At 36.9% G+C, this 23,696-nt stretch overlaps 1 protein-coding gene across 1 annotated transcript in view; it reads right to left on the minus strand.

Annotated features, from left to right (window-relative positions):
• LOC117323123 (dynein heavy chain 6, axonemal-like) overlaps positions 1-23,696 on the minus strand; it is a 134,358-nt gene that overhangs the window by 11,863 nt on the left and 98,799 nt on the right. The window contains 11 exon segments of the mRNA XM_033878151.1: positions 2,843-2,854; positions 6,435-6,638; positions 11,054-11,281; positions 12,090-12,192; positions 13,965-13,994; positions 18,214-18,424; positions 19,767-19,997; positions 20,298-20,534; positions 21,048-21,265; positions 22,191-22,504; positions 23,226-23,362. Of these exon segments, the coding sequence (XP_033734042.1) occupies positions 2,843-2,854; positions 6,435-6,638; positions 11,054-11,281; positions 12,090-12,192; positions 13,965-13,994; positions 18,214-18,424; positions 19,767-19,997; positions 20,298-20,534; positions 21,048-21,265; positions 22,191-22,504; positions 23,226-23,362 (1,925 nt within the window).

Below are 23,696 nucleotides of genomic sequence, written 5' to 3' on the forward strand. Positions count from 1 at the left end.
CACCAATCTTAGCATGCAAATAAATAATAAACAAATAACTATATAAGTGCATATGTGTAGATCTTATTTAGATAAACATAACTATATACAGTGTATATGTGTAGACCATATATGTAGATCATACATGTATTTAGATAAACAAATACATCTAATAACATTTTGTCTGTAGGAGACCATGCAACAGGAGAGTATAACATATGGTAACCCTCTGGTCAGTCTAGTCACATGTCTATGGTCAGTTCTGGTCAGTCAGAGACGGATGCCTGACATCTTCAACTGACACACTTTGAACATAGCCAAGCTTAGAAACAATAGAACGCCATTAGTTATCACTCTAAGCTGGGTGACGATCACGACCCAAACAGAATTGTGGCTCGATCTATCCTACTATACATACAAAGGATTGGTGTGTCCGATATATTTCTCGTTAAAGATTTTATATCAGAAAACAAACATCAGAGTTATAAACAGGTGTCATGGAGTTAATTAGGTCCCTTGTTTTGCAACATCCGTTTGAAATACTTTCATCCAAATCCACTCAAGATGAACTGACCAGATGATTACCATATATCGCCATGAGAGACAAACTGACCAGTTGATTACAATATACCAGATTTTATACAGAGTATACAGCTGTAATAGAACATAGCAGATTGGTGTGGCCATAATGTGTCTTAATGCTCCACCTGGGTAAAGGCCCTAATCCATCAACATCTCAAACAGTAAATATTTATAATAACCATATTATCTCCCCTGATAAAACAGGTGCAAAATGCCACCATATTACCTCCCTTTAACAGACAGGAGCTGACAGAACCTACAATACATCGGGCACTAACAGGGTACTACAACATTACCTCCCTTATCGAAAGGAGCTCGCAGATAAGATAAAAAAAATTACATCCCCTTACATGAAAGCAGCTCGCAATTAGATAAAAGAGGATTACCTCCCCTTATCAGAAAGGAGCTCGCAGATAAGATAAAAAAGATTAGCTTCCCTTAGCAGAAATGAGCTTACAAATACAAGATTACTTCCCAATATTACAAAAGGAGCTGAGTTATATAACAAGATTATCTCCCTTTATCAGACAGAAGTAAAGGGGAGACTACCACAATGCCACCCTGTATATATGTCGTTAGATAGACTGGAGAGCATGTTGACATATGTCGTTAGACAGACTGGACGAGGATGTTGACACATGTCGTTAGACAGACTGGACGAGGATGTTGACATATGTCGTTAGACAAACTGGACGAGGATGTTGACACATGTCGTTAGACAGACTGGACGAGGATGTTGACACATGTCGTTAGACAAACTGGACGAGGATGTTGACACATGTCGTTAGACAGACTGGACGAGGATGTTGACACATGTCGTTAGACAGACCGGACGAGGTTGTTGACATATGTCGTTAGACAGACTGGACGAGGATGTTGACATATGTCGTTAGACAGACTAGACGAGGATGTTGACACATGTCGTTAGATAGATTGGACGAGGATGTTGACATATGTCGTAAGACAGACTGGACGAGGATGTTGACATATGTCGTTAGACAGACGGGACGAGGATGTTGACACATGTCGTTAGACAGACTGGACGAGGATGTTGACACATGTCGTTAGACAGACCGGACGAGGATGTTGACACATGCCGTTAGACAGACTGGACGAGGATGTTGACATATGTCGTTAGACAGACTGGACGAGGATGTTGACATATGTCGTTAGACAGACTAGACGAGGATGTTGACACATGTCGTTAGATAGATTGGACGAGGATGTTGACATATGTCGTAAGACAGACCGGACGAGGATGTTGACATATGTCGTTAGACAGACGGGACGAGGATGTTGACACATGTCGTTAGACAGACTGGACGAGGATGTTGACACATGTCGTTAGACAGACCGGACGAGGATGTTGACACATGCCGTTAGACATACTGGACGAGGATGTTGACACATGTCGTTAGATAGATTGGACGAGGATGTTGACATATGTCGTTAGACAGACTGGACGAGGATGTTGACATATGTCGTTAGACAGACTGGACGAGAATGTTGACATATGTCGTTAGACAGACTGGACGAGGATGTTGACATATGTCGTTAGACAGACCGGACGAGGATGTTGACATATGTCGTTAGACAGACCGGACGAGGATGTTGACATATGTCGTTAGACAGACTGGACAAGGATGTTGACATATGTCTTTAGACAGACTGGACGAGGATGTTGACATATGTCTTTAGACAGACTGGACGAGGATGTTGACACATGTCGTTAGACAGACTGGATGAGGATGTTGACATATGTCGTTAGACAGACTGGACAAGGATGTTGACATATGTCGTTAGACAGACTGGACGAGGATGTTGACACATGTTGTTAGACAGACTGGACGAGGATGTTGACACATGTCGTTAGATAGATTGGACGAGGATGTTGACATATGTCGTTAGACAGACCGGACGAGGATGTTGACACATGTCGTTAGACAGACCGGACGAGGATGTTGACATATGTCGTTAGACAGACCGGACGAGGATGTTGACACATGTCGTTAGACAGACCGGACGAGGATGTTGACACATGTCGTTAGACAGACTGGACGAGGATGTTGACATATGTCGTTAGACAGACCGGACGAGGATGTTGACACATGTCGTTAGACAGACTGGACGACAATTTTGATGCTGGAAATCTACTCTACCCAGATTGAGCACTAAGGCACCATGAGGAACGTGGGACATATTTATCGTGTCCCACTAGAGGATCCTGGGACATGTGTAAGCTTGTCCCACAGTGATACATGCAGGTGAATTATAAGCTTACCTTTACCAGGACCTGGACAACAAATCGTGAACAACAATGATACGTTGATCAACAACAGACGATACGTTGGTGTACACAGGACGAAATACTCCACATGATATAATTACACAAGAGTAAGTTCCTTCAAAACACTACTGAATCTAGGATTGTTTAAATCGAAATGTTCGCTTGTTATAAGTACATGACAAATGACATGAAATACACCTCAACAAAGAGTAAAGTAACTCTGGACATAGAAGGATACAGGACCCAGTTTTGGTATTGTGACATTAATAATAGGTACTGACCCAGTTTTGGTATTGTGACATTAAAAATAGGTACTGACCCAGTTTTGGTATTGTGACATTATAATAGGTACTGACCCAGTTTTGGTGTTGTGACATTAATAATAGTTACTGACCCAGTTTTGGTATTGTGACATTAATAATAGTTACTGACCCAGTTTTGGTGTTGTGACATTAATAATAGGTACTGACCCAGTTTTGGTATTGTGACATTAATAATAGGTAGTGACCCAGTTTTGGTATTGTGACATTATAATAGGTACTGACCCAGTTTTGGTATTGTGACATTCCTAATAGGTACTGACCCAGTTTTGGTATTGTGACATTATAATAGGTACTGACCCAGTTTTGGTATTGTGACATTATAATAGGTACTGACCCAGTTTTGGTATTGTGACATAAATAATAGGTACTGACCCAGTTTTGGTATTGTGACATAAATAATAGGTACTGACCCAGTTTTGGTATTGTGACATTATAATAGGTACTGACCCAGTTTTGGTATTGTGACATTCCTAATAGGTACTGACCCAGTTTTGGTATTGTGACATTAGAAATAGGTACTGACCCAGTTTTGGTATTGTGACATTAGAAATAGGTACTGACCCAGTTTTGGTATTGTGACATTCCTAATTCGTACTGACCCAGTTTTGGTATTGTGACATTATAATAGGTACTGACCCAGTTTTGGTATTGTGACATTCCTAATAGGTACTGACCCAGTTTTGGTATTGTGACATTAATAATAGGTACTGACCCAGTTTTGGTATTGTGACATTAATAATAGGTACTGACCCAGTTTTGGTATTGTGACATTCCTAATAGGTACTGACCCAGTTTTGGTATAGTGACATTAATAATAGGTACTGACCCAGTTTTGGTATTGTGACATTAATAATAGGTACTGACCCAGTTTTGGTATTGTGACATTCCTAATAGGTACTGACCCAGTTTTGGTATTGTGACATTCCTAATAGGTACTGACCCAGTTTTGGTATTGTGACATTATAATAGGTACTGACCCAGTTTTGGTATTGTGACATTATAATAGGTACTGACCCAGTTTTGGTATTGTGACATTATAATAGGTACTGACCCAGTTTTGGTATTGTGACATTAAAAATAGGTACTGACCCAGTTTTGGTATTGTGACATTATAATAGGTACTGACCCAGTTTTGGTATTGTGACATTAGAAATAGGTACTGACCCAGTTTTGGTATTGTGACATTATAATAGGTACTGACCCAGTTTTGGTATTGTGACATTAAAAATAGGTACTGACCCAGTTTTGGTATTGTGACATTCCCAATAGGTACTGACCTAGTTTTGGTATTGTGACATTCCCAATAGGTACTGACCTAGTTTTGGTATTGTGACATTCCTAATAGATACTGACCCAGTTTTGGTATTGTGACATTATAATAGGTACTAACCCAGTTTTGGTATTGTGACATTAATAATAGGTACTGACCCAGTTTTGGTATTGTGACATTATAATAGGTACTGACCCAGTTTTGGTATTGTGACATTCCTAATAGGTACTGACCCAGTTTGGTATTGTGACATTCCCAATAGGTACTGACCCAGTTTTGGTATTGTGACATTATAATAGGTACTGACCCAGTTTGGTATTGTGACATTCCTAATAGGTACTGACCCAGTTTGGTATTGTGACATTCCCAATAGGTACTGACCCAGTTTTGGTATTGTGACATTATAATATGTACTGACCCAGTTTTGGTATTGTGACATTATAATAGGTACTGACCCAGTTTTGGTATTGTGACATTCCCAATAGGTACTGACCCAGTTTTGGTATTGTGACATTGATAATAGGTACTGACCCAGTTTTGGTATTGTGACATTAATAATAGGTACTGACCCAGTTTTGGTATTGTGACATTCCTAATAGGTACTGACCCAGTTTTGGTATTGTGACATTCCTAATAGGTACTGACCCAGTTTTGGTATTGTGACATTAATAATAGGTACTGACCCAGTTTTGGTATTGTGACATTAATAATAGGTACTGACCCAGTTTTGGTATTGTGACATTAATAATAGGTACTGACCCAGTTTTGGTATTGTGACATTATAATAGGTACTGACCCAGTTTTGGTATTGTGACATTATAATAGGTACTGACCCAGTTTGGTATTGTGACATTACTAATAGGTACTGACCCAGTTTTGGTATTGTGACATTCCCAATAGGTACTGACCCAGTTTTGGTATTGTGACATTCCCAATAGGTACTGACCCAGTTTTGGTATTGTGACATTCCTTATAGGTACTGACCCAGTTTTGGTATTGTGACATTAATAATAGGTACTGACCCAGTTTTGGTATTATGACATTAATAATAGGTACTGACCCAGTTTTGGTATTGTGACATTATAATAGGTACTGACCCAGTTTGGTATTGTGACATTCCTAATAGGTACTGACCCAGTTTCGGTATTGTGACATTTATAAGAGGTACTGACTGACCCAGTTTTGGTATTGTGACATTAAAAATAGGTACTGACCCAGTTTTGGTATTGTGACATTATAATAGGTACTGACCCAGTTTTGGTATTGTGACATTAGAAATAGGTACTGACCCAGTTTTGGTATTGTGACATTAAAAATAGGTACTGACCCAGTTTTGGTATTGTGACATTATAATAGGTACTGACCCAGTTTTGGTATTGTGACATTAAAAATAGGTACTGACCCAGTTTTGGTACTGTGACATTAATAATAGGTACTGACCCAGTTTTGGTATAGTGACAATCATAAGAGGTACTGACAAATGAAGTACGAACATTTAGCTCTCTTCAGAATAGTTAGAGCTATCATGTATGTCTTTATAGTGAAGAGCTAATGGTGATCAGTGAAAAGCTTCTCTAAAATTGTAGCTTGATTATGTCATTGAAGAGATCATGCAAACATGTGACAGCCATTTCATGCCATTATCATACTGTTTACAAGGCCGGCAGCTCTAGTCATGATTCATATCACTAAGCTTCCCATGCAATCATGCATCCCTCCTGATAATCCACATTTTGACAATGTGACCTTGAAAGCAACTCAAGGTCATTCATTTTTCTATAACTTGATCCAAGTAATTTTGGAAGTTGATAAACCTTCATCATTACAAGAACCGACCAAATGTCATGACCTGAGCCTCTTGATAATCAGAAATTATTTGACCCTTTTACTTTGAAGTCCAAGGAGGTTTATCTTGATTACTATTTCATAAAATGATGTTATCAAAAGGCTTAAAGAAGACATATGTACAGAAAACATCATTTTTAAAACTTACCCGATCTGGAGAATAACTGTATGACTCATCAAGAGCATCTTTACAGAAAAATCGGCCGAGCAGTGCGTCTAGACATCGTCTATCCCACCAGTCAGTAACTCGGCCCCCGTAGATTACCTCCCCTGTCAGGTAGGACAGAGCCTGCCAGGGAATGTTGTCCTCTTCCTGATCTCGTAGAAGATTTTGTAGCTGTAGCATTGAAACCTGGGAAAAGTAAATAATCAGGGTTTTTTTATAAACAAAATTTTCATAACCGCCTCTTGAGTGTTTGAATTTTCTATTGGTAGTAAAGTTGTTAGTATTTGTATTATGATTTGATTAGATCATCAACCCTACATTGGTTTGGTTTGGTGTTGATTAACATCCCATTAACCCTACATTGGTTTGGTGTTTCGTATTGTTTAACATCCCATCAACCCTACATTGGTTTGGTGTTTAGTATTGTTTAACATCCCATCAACCCTACATTGGTTTGGTTTCGTATTGTTTAACATCCCATCAACCCTACATTGGTTTGGTTTCCTATTGTTTAACATCCCATCAACCCTACATTGGTTTGGTTTCGTATTGTTTAACATCCCATCAACCCTACATTGGTTTGGTTTCGTATTGTTTAACATCCCATCAACCCTACATTGGTTTGGTTTCGTATTGTTTAACATCCCATCAACCCTACCTTGGTTTGGTTTCGTATTGTTTAACATCCCATCAACCCTACATTGGTTTGGTGTTTAGTGTTGTTTAACATCCCATCAACCCTACATTGGTTTGGTTTCGTATTGTTTAACATCCCATCAACCCTACATTGGTTTGGTGTTGTTTAACATCCCATCAACCCTACATTGGTTTGGTTTCCTATTGTTTAACATCCCATCAACCCTACATTGGTTTGGTTTCGTATTGTTTAACATCCCATCAACCCTACATTGGTTTGGTTTCGTATTGTTTAACATCCCATCAACCCTACATTGGTTTGGTGTTTAGTATTGTTTAACATCCCATCAACCCTACATTGGTTTGGTGTTTAGTGTTGTTTAACATCCCATCAACCCTACATTGGTTTGGTGTTTAGTGTTGAGTAACATCCCATCAACCCTACATTGGTTTGGTGTTAAGTGTTGAGTAACATCCCATCAACCCTACATTGGTTTGGTTTCGTATTGTTTAACATCCCATCAACCCTACATTGGTTTGGTGTTAAGTGTTGAGTAACATCCCATCAACCCTACATTGGTTTGGTTTCGTATTGTTTAACATCCCATCAACCCTACATTGGTTTGGTGTTTCGTGTTGATTAACATCCCATCAACCCTACATTGGTTTGGTGTTGATAAACATCCCATCAACCCTTCATTGGTTTGGTGTTTCGTATTGTTTAACATCCCATCAACCCTACATTGGTTTGGTGTTTCGTATTGTTTAACATCCCATCAACCCTACATTGGTTTGGTGTTGTTTAACATCCCATCAACCCTACATTGGTTTGGTGTTGAGTAACATCCCATCAACCCTACATTGGTTTGGTGTTTCGTATTGTTTAACATCCCATCAACCCTACATTGGTTACATGTAGATAGGTATGATTCAAATCTGCTTCTTAATCAGTTAAACATCTTACTACCTAATTGGTTATATATGTTGACCCTATGAACAATGATCTATAAAGTGACATCTAATACCTACGGAATTATAGCCAGTCATTACTTACATCTAATACCTACGGAATAGCCGGTCAATACTTACATCTAATACCTACGGAATAGCCAGTCAATACTTACATCTAATACCTACGGAATAGCCAGTCATTACTTACATCTAATACCTACGGAATAGCCAGTCATTACTTACATCTAATACCTACGGAATAGCCAGTCAATACTTACATCTAATACCTACGGAATAGCCAGTCATTACTTACATCTAATACCTACGGAATAGCCAGTCATTACTTACATCTAATACCTACGGAATAGCCAGTCAATACTTACATCTAATACCTACGGAATAGCCAGTCATTACTTACATCTAATACCTACGGAATAGCCAGTCATTACTTACATCTAATACCTACGGAATAGCCAGTCAATACTTACATCTAATACCTACGGAATAGCCAGTCATTACTTACATCTAATACCTACGGAATAGCCAGTCAATACTTACATCTAATACCTACGGAATAGCCAGTCATTACTTACATCTAATACCTACGGAATAGCCAGTCATTACTTACATCTGATACCTACGGAATAGCCAGTCATTACTTACATCTAATACCTACGGAATAGCCAGTCAATACTTACATCTGATACCTACGGAATAGCCAGTCATTACTTACATCTAATACCTACGGAATTATAGCCAGTCATTACTTACATCTAATACCTACGGAATAGCCAGACATTACTTACATCTAATACCTACGGAATAGCCAGTCAATACTTACATCTAATACCTATGGAATAGCCAGTCATTACTTACATCTAATACCTACGGAATTATAGCCAGTCATTACTTACATCTAATACCTACGGAATTATAGCCAGTCATTACTTACATCTAATACCTACGGAATTATAGCCAGTCATTACTTACATCTAATACCTACGGAATAGCCAGTCAATACTTACATCTGATATGTCTATGGAATAGCCAGTCAATACTTACATCTAATACCTATGGAATAGCCAGTCAATACTTATACATCTAATACCTACGGAATAGCCAGTCAATACTTACATCTGATATGTCTACGGAATAGCCAGTCAATACTTACATCCAATACCTACAGAATAGCCAGTCAATACTTACATCTAATACCTACGGAATAGCCAGTCAATACTTACATCTAATACCTACGGAATAGCCAGTCAATACTTACATCTAATACCTACGGAATAGCCAGTCAATACTTACATCGAATACCTACGGAATAGCCAGTCAATACTTACATCTAATATGTCTACGGAATAGCCAGTCAATACTTACATCTAATATGTCTACAGAATAGCCAGTCAATACTTACATCTAATACCTACGGAATAGCCAGTCATTACTTACATCAAATACCTACGGAATAGCCAGTCAATACTTACATCTAATACCTATGGAATAGCCAGTCAATACTTACATCTAATAAGTCTACGGAATAGCTAGTCAATACTTACATCTGATACCTACGGAATAGCCAGTCAATACTTACATCTAATATGTCTACAGAATAGCCAGTCATTACTTACATCTACATACATGTCAACCTCTGGAACCTCCAATGACGGAGATCTCCCTCATTCCACATCCAAAATGAGGGAGAAAGTGTGTGAAAAAAATCGCGACATTTTTGTTACTTAAGGTGATGTTCCTCATGGGCTTGCGCAGGTGTAAATTACCTCGGGCTATACATTTTGATATTTAAATTTGACAACAATGGTTAATTTTAAAAAATAATAATAATTAAAAAAAAATAGAAAAAAAAGATTAATTCAGTTAAAAACTGTATTTAGTGAATCATATTATTAATGATGTAGTCACATGAAATTTGCAACCAGTATACAAAGCAACTACTTATCTCCTGAATTTTTTTTTTATTATTTTGTTCTGAAATATTTCTAAATGTATTTATCAAATTATCTCCCTTCCTTTCTCAAATAATAATTACACAGTAATTTATTAATTTTTGTTTTACTAGTAGTTCTATTATGACATAAAACAAACTTCTTAAAAAGTCTTTTATTTTTTTCTGACCCAAATTGAAATCCTGATTTTTGTGGCAGTTTACGACTTTATATTAGTATTGACCAATTAAAGATGGCGGCAGTACAAACGCTGGTACTGACAGCTACGATTTAGAAAGGTATTATTGGCTTTCATGTGAGTAAATCTTGTTGACAGATAGTATCAGTGTTTGTTCTTGAAGTGATGTATCCTAGTTGTAATCACAAAATTAACTGACCATGTCAAATGAAGCCACAAGGGTTATAATGTATACACCAGTCGGCAGGCACGCATATGGAGACCAGTGACCGACTCCCCTCTCTCACCAAGCCCCAGGCCAGGGCAGCTACACAGGTGCTAGGAGTGTTTTGTTTACATAATCAGTTCAGGGTCAAAGTGTCTGAGATTTCCGGGGTTTTATGAGGGAAGACTGCTCAAATCCGGGAGAAATTTAACCCCGATTCGGGAAATGTACCAAATCGGGATTTAGGGGAAATTTTAATGATTTTCCGGGCACTTCCCTCGTAATCCGGGATGGTTGACACCTATGCATCTAATACCTACGGAATAGCCAGTCAATACTTACATCTAATACCTACGGAATAGCCAGTCAATACTTACATCTAATACCTACGGAATAGCCGGTCAATACTTACATCTAATAAGTCTAGGGAATAGCTAGTCAATACTTACATCTAATACCTACGGAATAGCCAGTCAATACTTACATCTAATACCTACGGAATAGCCAGTCAATAATTACATCTAATACCTACGGAATAGCCAGTCAATACTTACATCTGATACCTACGGAATAGCCAGTCAATACTTACATCTAATACCTACGGAATAGCCAGTCAATACTTACATCTAATAAGTCAAAAGAATAGCCAGTCAATACTTACATCTAAATCAGAGTCATTGAACTCGTACGGGATGTTCCAGCCGAGGCGTCCATATTTTTTCCGCTCGTGTATGACACTGTTAAAGAGACAGAGTCCGAAGAGAAGTTTTTTCCAGGCTGGCCCGAGCTCTGGATTCTCGTACATCTTCTCTGTAACAACACCAGTCCCTCCGCTCCCAAACGCTCGTAGCATGTTGGCCTTCAAACCCTGAGGTGGTTCTACAGTCATCTGTGTGGGCAGACAGGAAGAAATCACTTAAAACTGTCAACTTACCACCAAGTTTATCATTAATGGGGAAACAAACAGGTTTAAAATATAATTCTTCCTTTTCACAAAGGGGAGACAAACAGGTTTAAAATAGAATTCTTCTTTCTCTCAAAGGGGAGACAAAGAGGCTTAAAATAAAATTCTTCCTTCTCTCAAAGAGGAGACAAACAGGCTTAAAATAGAATTCTTCCTTCCCTCAAAGGGGAGACAAACAGGCTTAAAATAGAATTCTTCCTTCTCTTAAAGGGGAGACAAACAGGCTTAAAATAGAATTCTTCCTTCCCTCAAAAGGGGAGACAAACAGGCTTAAAATAGAATTCTTCCTTCCCTCAAAGGGGAGACAAACAGGCTTAAAATAGAATTCTTCCTTCCCTCAAAAGGGGAGACAAACAGGCTTAAAATAGAATTCTTCCTTCCCTCAAAAGGGGAGACAAACAGGCTTAAAATAGAATTCTTCCTTCCCTCAAAAGGGGAGACAAACAGGCTTAAAATAGAATTCTTCCTTCTCTTAAAGGGGAGACAATCTGGGATGGAAGGAATTGTACCAATAAACTGGCAATTAACTAACAGTACTAGTTCAATGTGGAGAGGAGGACCTTCAGTTGTGTAAAAGTAAAATAACTGCTGGCATCATACATACTACCGTACAGATTGAGCTGGGGGCCAGTTTATATTAAATGAAACATTTATAACATCACATATAAAATCAAATGAATACTTTTTGATGAATGGAAGCTTAAATGACCATTCGGAAATAATGTAGACTTACCTTCATGCCTGTCTGTAGAATGGAGATTGGGAAACAGGGGTCGGGTTTGGAGCTGAGCCAAAGTCGAAACTGCTGGTCCACATCATCATTTGGTTGATTAAATCTAAGAAACAAATAGAAGAAATTCAGGTTTTGAATCCATCCGACAAAAAACAGCTGACAAAAAAATGCATTGTAGAGTGTTTGGTACTTATAAAAACATTTTGTTCAGCAGGTAAAAATTATTCACATTCAGCAAGTAAATTAAAATGCCTGAAGCTTACTGATAACTCATCACTTTAGTTTCATACCCTAATCAAAAAAAGATTTTGTAAAACTACCATTTTCATCATGATCAAAGTGAAACTAGTGAATATATCAACCTAAATCAAGAGTATTACTGTATTTTTCCGATAATAAGACCATGACTGGTAATAAACCTGTGTCTGATAATAAGCCCATGTCTGGTAATAAGCCCATGTCTGACAATAAGCCCATGTCTGGTAATAAGCCCATCCATGTCTTTTTGCAGTTCAGGAAAAATACTTAAAAAATTAATGCTGTTTCATTGTCCTATAATGAGTCAAAGATCATGTGTTGGCCCCTGGGCTTATTACAGGATAGATATGGTATTCTGAACAAATGGGGAAGAAGATGAGCAACTGGGCTTTCTTTTTGTAAACATACATAGACACAGCTCATGTGCTCAAATATTTTTCACTGAAAAAAGCCTCATGATTTAGAAGTAGTGACAATTGAATTTAAAAAAAAAATTAATTGGAAAAAATTATTCAAAATCTTGTTTCTAGTAAACTCCACCTAATACATCATTGCTGAGGATATAAAAAAGCAGCATCAGCATAAAAGCTTAAAGGATAACTTGTTAATCGCTTGCAAAGCAATTAAAATAGATAATATTCATATATACATAAATCTTAAAATTCTCTATCAAAAAATCAAACCAACATCTGTCTGAATTGTTTTCCTTAAAAGAAAAGCACAGGTTTACGTTAAATGATACAGATAGATTCGATTTTTACAATGAATCAAAGCCATGCAGTTTATGTAACATTTCCCTGTATTTGTCACACAAATCTTCCTCTAATATTTCAGCAATTCAACAGTCATTCACAAAATTTACAACAAATACCTTTTTCCCTATACAGGTAAGGTATATGAAGCTGTTGCAGAAAATAAATCTAAGGAAATGATTGAAAATATTCATTCTAATTTGCTGGTATTTCAATTCCTCTGATTAAAACTAATTGTGTGATCCACATCCCATTACCATTACTACATGATTAAGAAGGAAACAGGGTTTCACCAAGACCTCAATCAATGATCACCATCTTACCAGACTCAGAAATGATAGACTATAAGTATGATAACATTGTATAAAGACAGATGACAATTATGGAAATTGATTTATTGGTTTCTGTAAAAGTTCCTTTAAAAAATTTGAGGATTTGACTAAATCTCAAAAATAGTAAGCTTTAAAACAAAGATTCATTTCATAATTTCAACAAAATCTTTTATGAAGCAATTAAAAAAAATCTATCTTAATAAGGTTTTACATAGATGAAAATTTGGCATCATTTCACTCCCATGAGCTGAAGGAAGTATATGTGTCATGATCAGTTAAAATGGTATACCAACTGAATTTAAATTCTATGGATAAATGAAATCTATTAAGGTTTTATTGGCTAAGCTGGAAATCTGAAAAACAAAAAGAAATAATTTTGGGGAAAAAAAGACTGCCATGTTATATCTACATCTAATTTATTAGATTATATAAAATTAAAATGAAAAAAAAAATCCTGATGATAGCCCAGACTACCCAGCATGCATCCTAATGTGTTGTCTTCCTGTCCGTACCATTTCTAGTCTAATACTTACCTTCGGTAAAAGTAAGTTCGGCCTACCAATCTAAAGAGTGACATCGGAGACATACAGGTAACGTTAACGAGTAGTAATACACCTGTTACACAGGTAAGACATTTTTGCAACAACAAATGATAACAATGATATAAATAAATAGATAAAACAATTTCAGGTAATGAACTAAACAGAAAATGGCTGCAATGTGCAAACTAACTAGAATGGTGACAGCTGGTGCATGTTAAAGCTGACAGGTAAAACTCAGGTAAATCACAGGTAAATTACACACTCTGGTTTGCAGATAAATCTCAGGTAAATCACAGGTAAAATACAGGTAAATCACAGGTAAATTGCACACTCTAGTGAATCTTTCACCAAGGTAAATCATATGTAAAATTATCAAAGTCTTGGATATCTGTGTTGTTATTCTTCTAGATGCCAAAATGGTGGCAACCATTGGGGTATATAAAACAGAGGTCATGAGGTCATAATATTTTGTGTACCTATCATGTCGCCATTTTGAATTACTGAAACGACAATACTATAACTACCAAATGTTTTAGATCTTACTACGACAATCCATTTTTTGAAATCCTGAGAATTTTAGATAAAAACTAAATACACACTCAATATTCAAAAAAACAACACACTTTCCCCAGATACAATACCATATTATTTTTCCATATGATCTTGCTATTTGCATTATCTGAACGTTCCATCTTTGTCTGGTTTAGACATACCAACACACACATTTCATCAAAGTTGTTACAGCCACTGTTTTTAGAATTCAAATGTCCCGCCTTTTTTTGGCGCTTACGTCATGATTTCAATTTCTTTTAATATTCGAGAACGAGGCTTCAGCACATGTTTTTCCGTACTTTTTTTTTTCTACCTGGTAGTTTGCCGTGCGGCCTGTGTTCACTACAACTCTGTACCAAAATATCAGGATTTCTAGAAGAAACTATTAATTTGGTGAGTTAATTAACCAACTATTATCTGTATATTGTTTTGGACCTGTTATGTACTCATAGTAATAGTTTGCAATATGCATTTTTGAGTGTTTATGAACCACGGCCCTGTGTGCGTAATAGACCGTGCAGGTGTCATGGCCGCCCAGTTGTAAAACCGCATTTGTTTGATTATCATTCCAAGTTTGATTTATCATATGCTAGTAGGTTACTGTAATTATGAAGAATACTTGAATATTGTAGTATATTTACTAAGTCGTCGGTGTAATTCGACATTTAATCATGTCAGATTTATTGCGTCAATAATTTTAGGTGATTCTCGCATAGCGTTGATTCATGTATGTGCATACTATTTGATCATCAGTTTACTGTATCAGAGACATATATACAGAAGATTGGCAGCTCTCTATTTGCCCTTGTGTTTACATAGTGGCCCCTGACCTTCCCACAATCCTTTGCGGTCGCTCGGTTCAGTCCTCACTAGACGCCATATTGGAGAAAACTTGAAAACCAGACACATAATTATCGATAATTTTTATTTGAAATCATCACCAAGATCCAATTATGTGTGTTAATTTTATTAATATCAAAGTGCAGAAGTGTCATCAATATGAAATATATCACAATTTGCTGTCCAAGTGTTTGTATTTTGAGTATGAAAGTCAAGCACAACGCAGGAAAGATCGGCGGGAATCTCCAATTTTCGAAAAGTCCCTATGGGGTTTTCCATAATTCCACATTCCATAAGTATGATTGTTTTTGGTTAATGTGGTAACTTTTGTAGTGGCCTAGATAAAACGATGTGCTTTTTGTGTGCGTTTAAAATTGACGATGTTTTGGTCGGACGTAATGGCTGCTTAATTACAAAACTTGGACATGTCGATAAGACCCAATGGATTTTAGAAATACGGATAAATGGCAACAATGTGCATGATCAATAAGACTATATCCCATAAGTATGATAGTTTTTGGTTAATGTGGTAACTTTTGTAGTGGCCAAAATAAAACGATGTGCTTTTTGTGTGCGTTTAAAATTGACGATGTTTTGGTCTGACGTAATGGGGGCTAATTACAAACTTGGACATGTCGAATAGGACCCAATGGATTTTCGAAAATACGGATAAATGACAACAATGTGCATGATCAATAAGACTATATCCCATAAGTATGATAGTTTTTGGTTAATGTGGTAACTTTTGTAGTGGCCAAAAGAAAACGATGTGCTTTTTGTGTGCGTTTAAAATTGACGATGTTTTGGTCTGACGTAATGGCGGCTAATTACAAACTTGGACATGTCGAATAGGACCCAATGGATTTTCGAAAATACGGATAAATGACAACAATGTGCATGATCAATAAGACTATATCCCATAAGTATGATAGTTTTTGGCTAATGTGGTAACTTTTGTAGTGGCCAAAATAAAACGATGTGCTTTCTGTGTGTATTTAAAATGACGATGTTTTGGCCTGACGTAATGGCGGATTAACCAGAACATGTCGAATAAGTTCCAATACATCGATACACACATGCGCAAAGCCCGATTTACCTGCGCTCGCTTGGTTTGATAGGAGACAGGACGCTCTCGATAAGGGATATGCTTGAGTGGTCAAGAATAAAGGGAGCCACTACGTGTACGGGGAAATAGCGATGTTACTTATCTCTCTGTATATATGTCTCTGACTGTATTAATATTGTCTGGCTAGAAATTATTATGTCAGAGTAGTATTGTCTGGCTAGAAATTATTATGTCAGAGTAGTATTGTCTGGCTAGAAATTATTATGTCAGAGTAATATTGTCTGGCTAGAAATTATTATGTCAGAGTAGTAATCATAGAATATTATTGTTGTTAGTTGTCAAGTATATTGATAGTGGAATCTATGTCAGTAATAAAACGTCACGGTTAATTTTTCATGGATTCAAGGGAGATAATTTGCTCGTAAGCTTAGTCTGTAAGAGTTACTTCCCCTTTTATCATTATTAATTGATGGTTTAATAGGATTTGTGTACAAAAGTATGTAGAGCACTAGTACAGCTGACCTGTGTTTTAATTCTTTTGAGAATTATTATTGTTTAGTTTCTAGAGTGTTCAGCTATAAAGTGCAGCTTTTCCTAGGTAACATTTATAATGCTTATTTACTAGATATAATGGTCAATGATTTATGTTGGTCATTTGCATTATATATTGTTATATATAATAATGTAAGACATGTACTTATTGTTTTTTGTTTCATATGTTTCAGTTAATCGTATTGTATGCTGTATGACTCTTGGAAATAAAACGTTCACTGGAGTATACAAACGAATTAGCAATTATTCTTGGATATTTGACGGCACAAAAGTACTTGCCTACCAGATATACTTGTTTTTAGTTTACAACTAAATGTTTACATTTTTAAAATTTTATATATACATGTACTGGTAGATTTGATAATTTAAAAGATATACTCTGCAAACAGTCAATTCAGAAATTTTAGCGATATAAAATGTAGGTATGTTAGGCAAGACGAAGCTGGGGTACGGTTAAAACACAGCACGCAAACCACGCACCTAAAATCTAATACAGAAAAATACTTAGACATTACATCGTAGTAAACGAATCTGTCATTTCCAACCAATCATGGTACACAAATCTGACATTTCAGACCAATCATGGTACACAAGTCTGACATTTCAGACCTAACACAGCACACGAGTCTTAGTAAAATTAATTATTAGTCAGACCAATATGTGCATATCATCAAACTGCCATCCCATACTGATAATTGCAACCAAGTTTTAATCAGTTGTAATGGCAATTTATGATTTAACAAATGATGCTCAAAAATGTGATTTCCCAATATATACCCTGGTAAATTTTACCCCCACCCCTTGTGAGATCCCAGGGTTATGAATTTTGGTAAAGCATCCTAAGACACTTCCATCTACAAAGAGTATTTGATTCTACCATGTTTTTGTTGACTTTCAGTCAATTTGACACCTTTTGGCCTATATCTCAGGCAGCTGGGGGATGAGAACCATATAATTCAAAATTTTGGTTGACTGATGGCCATGGAAGATTTCTACCAAATTTTATTGAAATTGGGTCAGGGGTTTCTGAGAAGTCGAAAATGTAAATAGTTTATGGAGGGACAACAGATGATGACAGAGAAAAGGTCATTGCTATTGGTCACTACAGACTTTGTCTCAGGTGACCTAAATATGTGTTTACTTTGTGAGGCTTCACTGAATTTGTCAGTGAAAACTAAAAATCTTCAAAATGGACAAAAGTAAAATATCTCAAGCTTCTATTAATATTACCTTTCTACAATGGCCTGAAGATTTGGCATCCATGATGCGGCAAGATGGCAGTTCTGCAGGAACACCCAGCGTCCCTTGAGGATCTGGGCCTTGTTGATGAGCTCCTCAGCTTTAGGGCCCTGGCCCCGCCCCAGGGAGATCATGTCTAGATGTAGGATACTCCCCCTCAGTTCCTTAGCGAAGCGCAACAGCTGAGCGGCAGGGTCACAACCTAGGAAGAGAGGAAGGTCAGAATAACGGTAGGGTCACAACCTAGGAAGAAAGGAAAGGTCAGAATAACGGCAGGGTCACAACCTAGGAAGAAAGGAAAGGTCAGAATAACGATAGGGTCACAACCTAGGAAGAAAGGAAAGGTCAGAATAATGGCAGGGTCACAACCTAGGAAAAAAGAAAGGTCAGAATAACGGCAGGGTCACAACCTAGGAAGAGAGGAAGGTCAGAATAACGGTAGGGTCACAACCTAGGAAGAAAGGAAAGGTCAGAATAATGGCAGGGTCACAACCTAGGAAAAAAGAAAGGTCAGAATAACGATAGGGTCACAACCTAGGAAGAAAGGAAAGGTCAGAATAATGGCAGGGTCACAACCTAGGAAAAAAGAAAGGTCAGAATAACGGCAGGGTCACAACCTAGGAAGAGAGGAAGGTCAGAATAACGGTAGGGTCACAACCTAGGAAGAAAGGAAGGTCAGAATAACAGTAGGGTCACAACCTAGGAAGAGAGGAAGGTCAGAATAACGGTAGGGTCACAACCTAGGAAGAGAGGAAGGGTCAGAATAACGGTAGGGTCACAACCTAGGAAGAGAGGAAGGTCAGAATAACGGCAAGGTCACAACCTAGGAAGAGAGGAAGGTCAGAATAACGGCAGGGTCACAACCTAGGAAGAAAGGAAAGGTCAGAATAATGGCAGGGTCACAACCTAGGAAGAAAGGAAAGGTCAGAATAACGGCAGGGTCACAACCTAGGAAAAAAGGAAAGGTCAGAATAACGGCAGGGTCACAACCTAGGAAGAAAGGAAAGGTCAGAATAATGGCAGGGTCACAACCTAGGAAGAAAGGAAAGGTCAGAATAATGGCAGGGTCACAACCTAGGAAGAGAGGAAGTTCAGAATAATGGTAGGGTCACAACCTAGGAAGAAAGGAAAGGTCAGAATAACGGCAGGATCACAACCTAGGAAGAAAGGAAAGGTCAGAATAATGGCAGGGTCACAACCTAGGAAGAGAGGAAGGGTCACAATAACGGCAGGGTCACAACCTAGGAAGAAAGGAAAGGTCAGAATAATGGCAGGGTCACAACCTAGGAAGAGAGGAAGGGTCAGAATAATGGCAGGTTCACAACCTAGGAAGAAAGGAAGGGTCAGAATAACAAAGATAGGAGGTTTTTGGGGACAAGTGCTTCACAAGGGTTAGCTTAAATACAAACAACACCTGTAGAATTATAACAGAAATTTACAGGTCAATCAGAAATCTTTCTGATGAGGAGAGACATGCCTGCATTTAGTAGTAAACCTAAGCTTTAATGTCTCTAACCATTCTATACATTGTGTTCCTCTGTTACCTGGAGAGAGGATGAAGATCAGGGGTGTTTTAGCCGACGACTCCTCATAGATTTCCTTGAGATCAAAGGTCCCTGTGGACAGGTAGCTACTGTCCATCTGGTCTCGGATAAACGCAGATACGGACGAGATAAGAGTCTCCGGACGCAAAATCTTAATGAGTAAAAGTTTCTGGAAGCCAGAAAGATTTTCCCAGTCCATCACTATGCCAGCATGGCCGTCAGTTGGAGGATCTGAAAGGGAAAACACAGAATATCTAACTAACATCTTAACTAAATAGTCTGGATCATATTTAAATTACAGAATTAACAGAAAAGCCAATTTACTTCTGATCTAAACAATTGATATTTTATCCATTCATAATTTATAATTGCAAATTTTCATTTTCATGAAAGTTAGAGAATCCAAATATTTATCTTCAAAATCTGTAAGCACCATGGACACTTAAGAAATTAAATGTATTTAGAATTCTAAAAAAATCCTTGTACATTTATACAGCAGTTCCCTCTGTCATACCACACAATAGAATTTACCTTTGACCTCAGCCATGTTAAACGGTTTCTGCATTAACTTGTAGGGGTTGTTATTTGAGTGAAACATCTCCCACTGAACTTTGTTGGTCATGATGCTTCGACTCAGATTCTTGAACACTGCCATACTAATGTCCAGGTGCTCGACTTGTTTCCAGGTTGAATCCCCGATCCACTTGGGAGGGGTCTTCACTTTGTCAGGGTTTGACATGGCCTCGAGCCTCTCCATGGCCGTCAGACCTGCCAGATATTGATGAGAGCAGTGAAAGGCATGATTGTTTATTTATTAAGACTACAACTTCTTTATTTCAAATGCTTTTATATATATTCTTTTTCCTGTCAATGAATTTGTAATTCTGAAAAAAAATCTTTTTTCAACAAGAGTACCACAGTTCAAAGAAAAATATATACCTGTCAAGTGATGATGATTGCTCAAAATTTATTGTCTTAAAATAATGGCTATTGAATTTATCATTTGAGATTTCATGGTAATATAAGTTTCTTATAAAGTTTGAAGCTAATCAAGCAATAATTATTCCAAATATTGAACAGACAGTACATAACCAATTAATATATAAAGAACCATAACTCCAACAATAACGGTTATCAAACTTAAACGAACTTTTATTTACTGAAGTTAACCACAAATCTGTCATGTATTACTCAAGATACTGGGAAGCTTTGACCAGCATAGGAAAATGACATATATTTCTATTTTTTTTTTTTTTATATATTTAAACTGAAAACACAAACCATCATGGCCCTCCAGCTTCTTTTCCTCAATCATGTTTGTCATGATGTTACCGTGGAGAAATGTCTGCCACTCAAACTCCTCAATCTTGCCTATAGTGGTAATGTCAGGGTACTTAGCGTTGGAGCGCATTATACCAGAACACAGAAGGAATGAGAAGATGAGTTGGTGATTGGAGAACAGAGCGACAGACACGACACGATAAATGTTGGAGGTCAACCTGGAATGATAATAAGAAACAAATACCTGTTTAAACTGACAAAATCTAGACATGTTTAAACTGACAAAATCTAGACATGTTTAAACTGACAAAATCTAGACCTGTTTAAACTGACAAAATCTAGACATGTTTAAACTGACAAAATCTAGACCTGTGTAAACTGACAAAATCTAGACATGTTTAAACTGACAAAATCTAGAACTGTGTAAACTGACAAAATCCAGACCTGTGTAAACTGACAAAATCTGGACCTGTGTAAACTGACAAAATCTAGACCTGTATAAACTGACAAAATCTAGACCTGTATAAACTGACAAAATCTATAGATATGTTTAAACTGACAAAATCTAGACCTGTTTAAACTGACAAAATCTAGACCTGTTTAAACTGACAAAATCCAGACATGTGTAAACTGACAAAATCTAGATCTGTATATAGTGACATGAATTGAAATAAATTATTGAATTTGAATATAAACTGGATAAATATCTAGATTCTAATGTATCATTAGTTTATTAACAGAATATATCCTCTATAGGTATGTAACAGAGAGCATGATAAATTAAAATGATTTAAATGCATCCACTAAGGATCAAACCCAGGACCTCTGGCTTATTGGTCTTACAGTCAATTTACTGATCGAGCTTAAGTGAAGTTCTCTATAGCTGAGGGGTATATTGAGGCTGGTATTTACCAGAGTTACACATATTTCTCTTAAGCTGAGTGGTGTACAAAGTTATCATTCTATTTCTCCCAAATATCAAAATTAAGCCTAATTTAATTATACTGATGTTTTCTGTTGAGACTGTGACAAACAAAATAATTTTGATATACAGATCCCCTGATGACATTTCTGGTTTATTTAATTAACAAATCTCATTTACGGGTTTCATAAATACATCAAGGAGGCATTGCTATCTCCTACCTGTTGATCATGTCCAGCATATGTTTCTTCAGCTCTGCTGGATTGAGTGGCGGCTCATTTTCCTTCAAAGCATTGAGGTCTATGCTGCCTCGTGGACTGGAACCAAGGCGACTGGTGGGCCTCATTGATCCACTAAGGTGAAGCGATGACTTACGGCGGTTCATGTCCGAGGGAATGTGAGTCGACGCGTTTCCTGAACCGTTTATACAGTTTATGAACATATCTTGGAACCAGTCCAGCGAGAACTGGTACATGACGTCAATTCCTGCTAGGTTTGCCAGCACAAAGTATATGGTGGCTCCTCTTGTAGCAACCTATACAGGGAAGTAAACGATAAAAAATATTGATAGAGAGATATTTTGCAATAACACTAAGATATTTACAGTATAAGATATAGATAGAGAGAGGATATATCTATTGTACAATAACACCAAGAGATATTTACAGTATAAGATATTGATAGAGAGGATATATCTTATGTACAATAACACCAAGATATTTACAGTATAAGATATTGACAGAGAGGATATATCTTATGTACAATAACACCAAGAGATATTTACAGTATAAGATATAGATAGAGAGAGGATATATCTATTGTACAATAACACCAAGATATTTACAGTATAAGATATTGATAGAGAGAGGATATATCTATTGTACAATAACACCAAGATATTTACAGTATAAGATATTGATAGAGAGGATATATCTTATGTACAATAACACCAAGAGTTTTACAATATAAGATATTGATAGAGGATATATCTATTGTACAATAACATCAAGAGATATTTAGTTATTGTTTAAGGTTGATACAAAAAGGTTATTCAAAATTTAAATTGAGAGAACGGATATTTCTAATATAATGATTCACAGATTAACTTAGGGATAAGATGCTGGTAACACTGATGGTCACCTCAGTCACAATAAGGTTATTTAAAAAAAAAAAATTATATGACATGGAAATAATTTCTATTCTGCTGAAACAAGGTGGATTTCACTAAAACCATCATAAAACATTGGAATACTTACAGGTAAATAGCGTTTTCGAGCCTGATTTAACTTTGTCTCGTTTTCCTCCGACTGCTTGATACGTTTATAAATCTCTATGGACATGCCTTTACTCTTCTGTAGGGTGGTCACCAAGTCCTGGTCGTCCAGCAAGTTACCTAGGCAACAACAAATACATTTTTTTCTGACATGTTACCTAGGCAACAACAAATATATTTATTTCTAACATGTTACCTAGGCAACAACAAATACATTTATTTCTAACATGTTACCTAGGCAACAACAAATACATTTATTTCTAACATGTTACCTTAAAAATATATAAGGCAACAACAAATACATTTATTTCTAACATGTTACCTAGGCAACAACAAATACATTTATTTCTGACATGCTGTTATAATTTTCCATCAACTGTGAACATTTTAGTTTATTTTTTATTCGTTATAAATCCCAGTTAGAATTGTTTTACACAAATTTGATATTTATATA

Source organism: Pecten maximus, chromosome 3 (assembly GCF_902652985.1).
Source record: "Pecten maximus chromosome 3, xPecMax1.1, whole genome shotgun sequence".
NCBI lineage: Eukaryota > Metazoa > Mollusca > Bivalvia > Pectinida > Pectinidae > Pecten > Pecten maximus.